This window comes from Vicia villosa, linkage group LG2, assembly GCF_029867415.1.
Source record: "Vicia villosa cultivar HV-30 ecotype Madison, WI linkage group LG2, Vvil1.0, whole genome shotgun sequence".
Classification (NCBI taxonomy): Eukaryota; Viridiplantae; Streptophyta; class Magnoliopsida; order Fabales; family Fabaceae; genus Vicia; species Vicia villosa.
Window position 1 is genome coordinate 67,247,318 of NC_081181.1, and position 11,200 is coordinate 67,258,517.

General features: G+C 32.8%; 1 protein-coding gene across 6 annotated transcripts; it reads left to right on the forward strand.

The window, feature by feature from the left end:
• The first annotated feature begins 7,365 nt into the window (after positions 1–7,365).
• On the forward strand, positions 7,366–9,475 carry LOC131646245 (BRAP2 RING ZnF UBP domain-containing protein 2-like). 6 transcript variants are annotated; one of them, XR_009297367.1, is made up of 6 exons: positions 7,366–7,636; positions 7,717–7,792; positions 7,895–7,941; positions 8,430–8,542; positions 8,776–8,829; positions 9,205–9,475. XR_009297367.1 is itself a non-coding variant. In XM_058916345.1 (6 exons), exons 2-5 carry the CDS (start codon positions 7,916–7,918, stop codon positions 8,777–8,779), a joined length of 255 nt encoding a protein of 84 aa, XP_058772328.1. In that variant the 5' UTR covers positions 7,366–7,792; positions 7,895–7,915; the 3' UTR covers positions 8,780–8,829; positions 9,205–9,475. The 6 variants fall into 6 exon arrangements, 3 of the variants coding, with proteins under 3 accessions (XP_058772328.1, XP_058772326.1, XP_058772327.1); XM_058916345.1 differs by adding an exon at positions 8,044–8,155 and having other exon boundaries at positions 7,366–7,792; XM_058916343.1 differs by adding an exon at positions 8,044–8,155 and having other exon boundaries at positions 7,717–7,941.
• Positions 9,476–11,200: the final 1,725 nt, after the last annotated feature.

The window sequence follows — 11,200 nt, forward strand, 5'->3', positions numbered from 1 at the left end:
GCAGCCAGTGCTATGCTTAACCATACGCAAGTTCATATCGTGGGAACATAATCAGCAACTAGATAAAACTGATATTATCATTAACATGGTACCAAAAGAAGTAAAATTTGATGATACCATCGCATTATTGATATACAAAAAATTCTGACACAAGAAAATTCTAGTAGATGGTTCCCTTTTTCGGGGCTTATGAAATACTCTATGTACAAAGAACATAAATACTTTCTTAGTCCTGACACGTTGCTTGATTGCTTCATCAGTGGCTTACACAAAGATCTACAATGATAAGTAATTTCACAGGCCCCTGTTAATATGGTTCAAGTTGTTGCAATTGCACGTTTGTTCGAAATAAGTTCTGCCATAGCCCTAAAGAACTGTCACTATACCACCCTAGATGTAATTACACCTCTAAACCAGCCTCATAAATTTAATCAACAAAATATTTGTAAACATTTATAGTATTAGACATATAAAATTTATGATGTTGATGATTTATTACATATTTATTTTTAAATATTTTTAGTTATTAGTTATTTTATAATAACAATAATATCAACAATAATTAAGCCTTATCGAAATATTTAAGATATGAATGAACTTACTCGTGCGGACGCACGGGTCTTCTACTAGTTGATAAAGGAAAAGGGATTGTGACAAGTGAGGTGAGAACTTCTTTCGACGATGCAATTCAAACGACAAGGGAGGCGAAAAATCATACCAAAGGAAATGGCTCTTCGGTCTTCTTATCTGAACATACCTTTTCTTCTTTTTCTGGTACAAACGTTTCTGATTCATGTCAACCCCTTACAGTAAAATTGGGCCCCCTTATGATACTTCATCTTTTACTGAGTCATTAAATGTTAATTTGGTTAGTAAAAAGAGGAAAGGGAAAAAAGCTAGTTTTAAAAATACTATGGAATTCGGTGGGCATTTGAACCGTATTTTATCAAGGCCTAGCAGGAAAGTTTTCAAGAAGACCAACACTAAGCTTGCAGAGGAATCAGACGATATTGAAGGCACGACTCTTTCTTATCCTTTGAAGGTATTCCCCTTTACTGCAACGGATAACAGAAGAAGCTATATTTCCTTCTCTAAAATGGTTCTTCCATATTCATCTGATATAGCTTGCTGCAACTCCATAATTTGTGACAATCTGGATTCTTCATCTGATGAACGTTTATGCGACGCGGTTGTTAGATTAGGTGTGTATTTAGGGCTTTCCAAAAGGGAATTCTAGAAGAAACTTGTAGACATGAAATAGGTGGAATCAAGGAACAAGGAAGGACGGGAGGTGAAGATTAATAACTCTAAATGATTATTGGTATTTTCAACATTAGGGGAGGCAGTAGTGTAATCAAAAGGAAGCGGATTAGTAACATCATCAACCAAGGGAAAATGGATATGTTTCTTATTCAAGAAACCAAGTTGAAGGAGGTATCAGATTCTATATCTAGTAGTTTCTAGACGACGGATGAGATTGGTTTTTAACATTCTGGGGATGATGGGTTACCGGAGGCTTGTTGACCTTGTAGTGAACTCCTATGCTTACATTAATTTATAGTTTATGTGGCATTGGGTATCTCGGCACGAAGGTTTCTTATAATTGAGGTACTTTTTACATAGTCAACATTTACTCTTCTTGTTTGATAAGTCAAAAACGTGATTTATGGACTCACTTGCTAGTTTTGAAATAAAGGCATCAAGATGGGGAATGGATTATCGGGGGATATTTTAATGCATCCAAGAGGAGGAATGAGATATTTGGTCTAACTTCGGTCATAAGCAACATGTAATGGAAGGAGTTTTCGGATTTCATTGAAGATATTCGTTTGGTGGCTGTTCCTAGTAAAGGCAAGAAGTGTTAGAACAAGATTTGTTCTGATCAATATTCTTAGTTTTGATGATAACAAGGATATGAATTTTGTATGAGATAATGTGGTACTCTAATACTATGCAATTTCCGTTTCAGGAATTATACAAAGAGTATACACAAAATCAGCGCAAGAAGCACTGACTTAGAAGGTTCAACATGCAACATCAGAACATGGTCTGGCAAGACATCAGAAGATGGTCAAGCAGAATCAGAACATGGGTATATGGAAGCATCAGAAGAACTTGAGATCAGAAGCAGAAGCACTGAAGTTCTCATGGTATCACGCTCAGAAGCACTTCAAGGTCAGAAGACGAGAAGATGCTCTGCACCAAGCTGTTTGACTCTGATGATATTCAAACGTTGTTTACACAAACATCAGATCAGAAGCAAGTACAAGATGGCAGGCTACGCTGTCTGACAAAAGGAACGTTAGAAGCTATTAAAGGCAACGTCAGTAGACACAGCGAAAACAAGGCTCAAGGTAGTTGACAAAAGAGTGAAACATTAAATGCAATGCTGTACGGATTACGCAAAGCATTAAATGCTCCCAACGGTCATCTTCTCAAGTGCCCATATATATGAAGTTCTGATGAGAAGCAAGGTTACGAATTCTGACGAACTTTGAACCAAAACTTGCTAAAACGCTGTTCAAATCAAAAGCTCTCAAACTTCATCTTCAAGCTCACTACATTGCTGTTGTAATATTTTAGTGAGATTAAGCTTAAACTGTAAGAGGAATATCACAATTGTGATTATAGCTTTTAAGAAGCATTGTAATACTCTTAGAATTTGATTACATTAAGTTGTAAGAACTAGAGTGATCAGGTTGTGATCAGTATACTCTAGGAAGTCTTAGCAGGTGTCTAAGCAGTTTGTAACTAGAGTGATCAGGTTGTGATCAGTATACTCTAGAAAGTCTTAGCAGGTGTCTAAGCAGAATGTTCCTAGAGTGATCAGGTTGTGATCAGAAGACTCTAGAAGACTTAGCAGTTGTCTAAGTGGAAAACCATTGTAATCTCGTGTGATTAGTGGATTAAATCCTCAGTTGACGTAAATCACCTTGTCGAGGGTGGACTGAAGTAGTTTTGTTAACAACGAACCAGGATAAAAATACTTGTGCAAGTTGTTTTTATCTTATAAGTTTTAAACTACACTTATTCAAACCCCCCCTTTCTAAGTGTTTTTCTATCCTTCAAGAAGTTTAGTTAGTTTAGTGGCGATGGGAAATCAAAGAGTAGGATTGATAGGTTTCTTGTGTTCTAAAATATATTTTCGTAGTGGGGAGTGGTTGGTCAATTGATTGGTTTGAGGTATATTTCAGATCATTGTCCAGTTTGGTTGATTGTTGATAAAGAGGATTGGGGCCCTAAGCCGTTCAAATTCAATAACGAATGGTTTTCCGAAAAGGGCTTTATTTCTTTTGTTGAGAAGGAGTGGAAGAGTTTTGTGGTGGACGGACGAGGAAATTTTATCTTGAAAGAGAAATTTTGCTTAATCAAAGAAAAGTTGAAATGGTGGAACAAATTTATTTTTAGTGAATATCATATGGAGATGGAGGAAGGCGTTAGGGATTTGAATGATCATGGTGATAGAGAACTTTGGGAGGAGGAAGCGCAAGCTATCAAGTCTAAGGCTAGAAAAAGAGTTTTATTAATTCATTGAGTACAGAGGATAGTTTATATCTTGTGGTTCCTTTCTCGGAGGTGGAGATAAAAGATGCGGTGTGGAGTTGCGATGGTTCAAAAAGTACGGGTACGAATGGTATTTCCCTTCTCTTTTTAAAGAATTGTTGGTATTTTCTAAAAGATGATGTTTTCTCGTGTTTCAACACTTTATTTTCTAGAGCGGTCTTGTCTAAATCAATAACATCTTCTTTTCTTACTATTATTTCAAAGAATTATAATCTGTTGGGTCTTGATGAGTATCAACCATTTGTCTAGTGGGATGTATTTATAAGATTATCTCTAAATTGTTTGCTAGTAGGATTAAGAAGGTACTTTCTTCGATAATATCTAATCATCAAATCCCCTTTGTTCAGGGTAGATCAATGGTTGATGGGGTTCTTGTTGCTAACTAATTGGTGGATTACTTTAATAGGGAAGGGAAAGAATGCTTTCTTTTTAAAGTGTATTTCGAAAAAGCTTATGATAAAGTGAGTTTGAATTTCCTTAGATATATTATGAGGAGGACGGGTTTCAGGATACGATGGATGGGGTCTTTGGTTTTTACGATCAATATGTCGGTTCTTGTTAATGGTAGTCCTACAAAGTAATTTGGCGTAGAAAGGGGAGTACTTCAAGGTGATCCTATTTCTCCTTTTCTTTTTGTCATTGTGGCGGAAGGATTAAAGGTTTTGGTAGGTAAGGCGGTTGACAATGGAGTTTTCTTGGGTTACAACATGAATGGTAAATGTTTTATTGATATTCTTCAATTTGTGGACGACACTTTATTGGTAGGAAATGGGAGTTGGAAACATCTTTGGCGATAAAGGCATTTTTGAGAGGCTTTGAGTTGGTGTCAGGGTTAGGTATAAATTAGCACAAGATTAAACTCATTAGTATCAACATTAATCCTAATTTTTGAGGGGTAGAAAATTCTTTTCTTTCTTGTAGGTCGAAGGCTAAAGATTTCAAATTCCTCGACATCTTAAATGCTTCTAATCCCTGAATAATCTCTTCTTTGAGGCCTTTTTTGGAAAACATTAGGAGGAGATTGAACTCTTGGAAAGGGAAACGACTTAGTTTTGGAGGGAGGAATACCCTTTTAAAATCGGTTAAGTAGTTAGGTGATTTTCACTCTATCTTTTACAAAGCCCCTAAAAAGATTATTGTGGAGATTAATAAGTTGCAAAGCAATTTTTCATGGGGGGCTCAGAGGGGATCAAAAAATTTCATTGGGTTAGTTGGAAAGATGTTTGCAATCCTGTTGAGAAGGATGGTCTCGGTATTAGCAGATTGGAAGATTTCAACAATGCACTTCTATTGAAGTGGAATTGGAGAATTTTAAGAGCCTCAAGTTCTTTGTGGTTTCGGATGTTGAAGGCTAGATATGCGGATATTAATTTATATGTTGTGTGTGGAGTAAAAAATATTGTGAAGAATAAGAGTAGATCGGTTTGGTGGTCAGATATCTCTTTGTTGGGGAAAAAGCTACAAGAAGAGTTTTTTTTTAAATCTTGTAAATTTCGGGTTGCTCGGTTATTCTATTTATTTTTGGCATGCTCAATGGTTGGATGAGGGAAATATAAAGGATATTTTCCCGGATCTCTATGCTTTGTCTCTTTTGCAGGATGCTTCGATTGAAGTAATGAGAGGTTGAATTGACGGTGTTTGGCATTGGGGAGACCTTGGTATTCCGAACTCGATTGATCCAAGCTGTACAGCGGCTGTAAATAGCCTTGTGTCGTTGCTGCCTGCGCAAATTCTGTCTTCTATCAGCCCAGATTCAGCATCTTGGCTGCACACGGGAGACGAAATTTTTCGGTGTCTTCTTGCCATAAGGCTTTATGTAATCGGTTCATTTCATTGGCCCAGGCAAATCGCTTCGACATTGTTTTCTCTGATATTTGGAATGTTGAAGTTTCTCTCAAAGTGAAAGCTTTTGGATGGAGATGTTTCATTAACAAAATTCCAACTACATATTCATTTTTCATTAGAGGTATTCTTAACGCCTCTTCGAATCTTTCTTGTGTTTTTTGTGATTAGGTAGTAGAATCTTCGTCCCATTATTTTTATCTTGTCGTAATGTCGTTGTTGTTTGGAAGGAAATGGTCAAGTGGATAGGATACATATATCCTATCTCCTTTGATTTCAAAGAAAGTTTTCGGCTTTGGTGGTCTTATTGTCTTTTTAATCAAGTCAGAAGAGGAAAGGCGAGTGTTGTTTGGTTGACTATTGTTTAGAGTCTTTGGTTGTGTAGGAATGAAATTATTTTTAACAACTCCTCTTGGAATGCAAGAGACGTTGTTTGGGGGTGCAAAAGCTTGTTTGGAGGTGGTTTTATATCAGGAAATTACCCAACTCAATTGTAACTTGTATGAGTATATCAATAACCCATTGTATTATTTAAGTTAGGTTGCAATCGATAGGTAATTTTCTCTTTTTGGTTTGTTTGCTATTTTTGTATCCGAGTTCCTAAAACTTTTGTTCTTTATAAATACATCTTGCCTTCTTAAAAAAAAAAATAATAATACGATACCTACCTTCATTCACATTCAATCTTTCCTTAAAATGTTTATGCTTTTTATCTCACAGTATTTATAAAGCATTAATTTTACCTTCTACACCTTACAACGTGAGTAAATTCTAAAAAAACCTGCATTTGCTATGTAATGAAAAATCCAACAACTCTATAATCTATATATAATAAATTCAAACCTAAATTATCTACTTAATCTAAATGCAAGGTTGTCATGATGACAACTTTTGCAACAACCCTAAACCTAATAATGATGTGTCATTCTAATATAGCATTAATGCTGACGTGTCAATCTCTTAAAATTTTTAATATTAATTAACTATTTGTATTACAATATTTTAAAACATTAATTAGACAAATCTATTAATAATAATAATAATATTAAACAACCAATATTAATAAAATAATAATATAAATAATAATATAATATTCATTTAATAATAATATAAATTAATAATAATGATATCAATAATAATATACTATCCATCTAACACTATTAAAAAAATATTATTTATAAATATTATATTTTTTTATCTATTATGCAATAGTTGAAAATAAAAAATTTAAATATAGTCATCATGTAACAAAAGCCTAATTATACAAACCTATTAATAATAATAATAATAACAATAATAATAGTAATCATAATAATAATAATAATAATAATAATATTAACCAACCAATATTAATAAAATAATATAATAAATAATGGCATTATTGGTAATTCTGTGTGTAGCATGTGTGGGCAAGAGGAAGAAGATGCTGATCATATATTCTTCTCTTGTATCAAAACTACTGGTATTTGGCAAGGAAGTATTTGGCAAGGAATTCTGCATTGGCTTGGTATCAATCACAGTCCATAACCTTGGAGCAAAGATTTACATTGGATCTTGGCTAGAGTTAAGATAAAGGATGAAGAGCTCGTCTTTTTCAATTGGCAACACTAGTACAAAAATACCTTTTTAGCAAAGGTTGTTAAGTCGGTTCACTTGCCACCTGACTTAAGAAGTGATACGGTGACATTTTCGTAAATAACTGTAACTTAATTAGATCGTGTCCATTTTAAACCGACTTAAGAAAAATTAAATAGAAAAATATAACTTGCATTTATTTTTTTAAGTCGGGTGTATTTACTAACTGACTTAAGAAGTCAATAAATTAAGAAATTTTATTTATTTAATTTAATCTATTATTTTAGTTTTAGAAATACTGTTTAGTAAGTCAAGATAAAAAGATGTTAGCAAAATATGTTCCGACTTTTATTTTGAAATTCCCTTTTTTTCATATAAAACAATTTTCCCAACTTTTATTTTTCTAAAAAATATTTTTCAATTGAAACTTTGAGCAAGTTTCTTCTACCCTGTGACCTAGGTATCGTTGATTCACCACAACCCACCCTTTGCCCACTACGATCAACGGCCTGGTGTGTTGACCCTGGCACCGAGTAAATCTCTTCCATTCTCAACTTTTGTTTTCAATTTCTCTTCCGGTAACCCTGGAATCGAAGAAACTTGCGGCCTCATGCACTTCTTCCCCGAGGAATCTCCTCCTTCTCTCCTCGTATCTGTCAGTTGCCAACATAATCAATTCAATCTTCTTAAATTGAATTTTCATTTCCGATTTCCAATTTTTTTTGTGTAAATTAGGTTTGACGGAAACCACTGGCACGTGTTCTAGGAGTATCAAATCACATGCCATACGCCGATTTCTGCCAATTCTGTGGTTCGTTTATTCAACATATTCTTGAAATGTATATTGTGAGAATGGATTCAATGGAAGATCTCTATAGTGTTTTGATTTTCTTCGATGAACAAAAATCCACAGACGCGTTCTACACTCATTATAATGGCTGAAGTTTCTCATCTCTCGAGGTTTATATTTATTGTTGTCTGGATTGATTTGACTGTAGTAATTCATTTTTTTGTTTTTGTTTTTCTATTTATAGTTTTTTGTTGTGTTTGATTTAAATATAGGTTGAGGTGTCGTGTTGTTTTTACATTAGATGTGCAGTATACTGGCTCGATTGAACTTGCACAACCTTCCAATGTCACTTCAACTGAACACCAACATGTCCAGTTTACCTTGGTACATTAGGCCCTTTATATTATAGCTTGCTTTCAGAAGTATTGGAGTTTATATATGAATTCTGAGAGGAGAGAGCAGCTGACTGTAAGTTAACTGTACTGTGTGAGATGCACTAAGGATTGGGGGTGTCTCAATAAGTTGAATGTTTTCATGTTTATAATTTATTTCAGCTGGGATTACTTGATTAGTTTGAAAGGGAGGGTTTCTTTTTGAATCCTTCTATTATTTAATTAAGTATAAGTATTTAGTACTAGTCCTTTGCTTATATTTTCAGGTATGTCACCATTGCCAACAGCAAGCTGAAAAATCTATATGTTTCATTTGTCAAATTCAAACCACTGAGAACCTTTGGATATGTGTTATATGTGGTTTTGTTGGTTGTGGAAGGTGAGAGAGTTTCATCACCCGACCCTTTCTTTTTGTTGAATTTCATTCCTTGCTTTTATCTTTTTAAATGTATTCCGGTGTAACCATCTGTACCTTCTGGACGTCTCATGACCGTCTTTATTCAGATATAACGAAGGGCATGCCGTATCTTCTGTGGTTTTCTCAAACCTTAGTTTTATAAAAAGAGTTATAAGTTTTGTTAAATCATATTAATGTATTTATTCTTTTTACAGATAGTGAAGAAATACACTGAGTTGCTTGCTACTCAACTTGGAAATCAAAAATTGGTGAGTGTATTCCACTTGCCATTTGCCGTATATCTGCCTAGATTTCCTCCTGTCTTGTACAAATTTTAAATTATCATTCAAAACTGTTTAAGTGTAGTATTATGAACATATTGGTAGATTTTATTTATACGAATGGCGTGTATTGTTGATTTGTAAATCTATATCTTTTATGATTAATTAATATATTGTTTAAAAATGTCGAGGCTCAATTTTATTGTATTCATTTGCTCCAAGAAACTATCGAGGCTCAATTTTTCTAGTTACTTTATAGCAGTACAAAACTAATAATGACTATTATACTAAACATATAAAATAATTTCTTCCAGAACTTCTAAACATACATGGTTTGACTGAAGTTTATGTTTTTTGTTGTAGGGTGATGTTGATAACTACTTTCCTATTTTTTTTGGCTTTTGGAGCTGATTGATAATTAATGTTCTGAGTAGCTGAAGCTTCACAATGATCATTTATTGAAAAAATGAAAGAAATGAGAAAAGTTATGGTTAGTGCTATTTGTTCGGTTTTGTATAACATTATTATTCTCTCTTCATACAAGAACTCAAGTAAATGAGAGGCAAAAGTTACACTGCAACGTCTCAAAACAAAATAAATGTTCTTTTAATGTGTATTCGATTATTGAAAGCAACATATTCTATTTTACATTTTATTTAGTGGATTTTTTTAAAATAATTATAAACAAAAGACAAAATAATGGTAGTTGTCTTTTATAAAATAAAATGTTAATAAAACTTTACATAGTGTTTTAGCTTGAAACACTTAATTTTTATATGACGTTGTACTATTATTTTTATTTTGCCTACTAGATTAATCTGTTGTTGATGTTAGTCTTAAACAAAAGCATATGTATGTGCCATCCAAAATAAATGTGGTGAAAAAATCCAACCTGTTAGGTCGGTTTTATATATATGATTTAAGAAACAATTTCTTAAGTCGGGTACAAATGGTATCATAGCTTCTGAAAGTCACGACTTATTAAGTCGGCCATATATTAACAGACCTAATAACTGTTTCTTAAGTCAGGTCTAAATCCCCGACTTAAGAAGTCAAAACTTCTTATGTCGGTAATTCTTAGGCCAGGTTCGGAACCGACTTAAAATGTCAATTTTAACCGACTTAACAAGTGTTTTTTCTACTAGTGCAATTACTGAGACTGTACATGAGGTGTGGTTATATAGGAATGCCATTGTTTTTAGCAAATAGGATTATAGTAAAAATACATTAGACAAAATTATTGATATTATAGTGTATATAGGATGGAGAAATAGGAAAATTGGATTGCACATTGCCAATCTAATGCTATAGGTTTGGTTAGGTTTAGGCTGAATCCTTTGGATTGCCATTCTTGTATAGTTTTTTTGAATTAATATATTCTTTGGTTAAAAAAAACAATACATTAAAATTAGTTATTGCTAATTATTAGTATTCAATCAAATAACTTTTCATTTAATATTTAAATTTCTTCGTTAAAAATTAAATAACTTATTTAATGAAAAAAATTTATTAAGTTTTATATATAGTTATTAGTCATTAGTTTTCGGTTATAAAATCACAATAACATTCATTTATCTCTCAATTTATATAACTCACTCAAATCATAGTATTGTTCTCCATTTAAAAAAATACATAGCAGCAAAACGCAACACGTTAATCAAGACATGAAAACCTTCACAATTTGGCTTAAAAAGCCCCGCAATTCAACTGTGTTTTTTGTAGTGGTCACAAAAAACACAAACCTGTCAAACAAATGAAATTTATCTTCATTATTTTTATCTTTCTGTTTTCTATAATTTGCTATTTCAATCTTAATTTTGAATTTTTGTTAAAGATTCCTATGCTTTGCAGATTTGTAAAATAAAATGAAGATAGTTATTAAGGCAAGAAGAGTTGGAAAAAATGAAATATGAGTATAACAACTAAAGTCAGGAGTATCACAAGCAAATAAATGCATTTCTCCCAAAGGAGAGGGAGTGGCAATTACTGTGTACATGAGGTGTGGTTATATAAGAATGCCATTGTTTTTAGCAAAGAGGATTATAGTAAAAATACCTTACACAGAATTATTGATAATATAGTGTATAGAGGATGGAGAAATAGGAAAACTGGATTGCACATTGTCAATCTAATGCTATAGGTTTGGTTAGGTTTAGGTTGAATCCTTTGGATAGGTTTGGTTAGGTTTAGGTTGAATCCTTTGGATTGCCATGCTTGTATAGTTTTTTTGAATTAATATATTTTTTGGTTAAAAAAAAACAATACATTAAAATTAGTTATTTCCAATTATTAGTATTCAATCAAATAACTTTTCATTTAATATTTAAATTTCTTTGTTAAAAATTAAATAACTCATTTA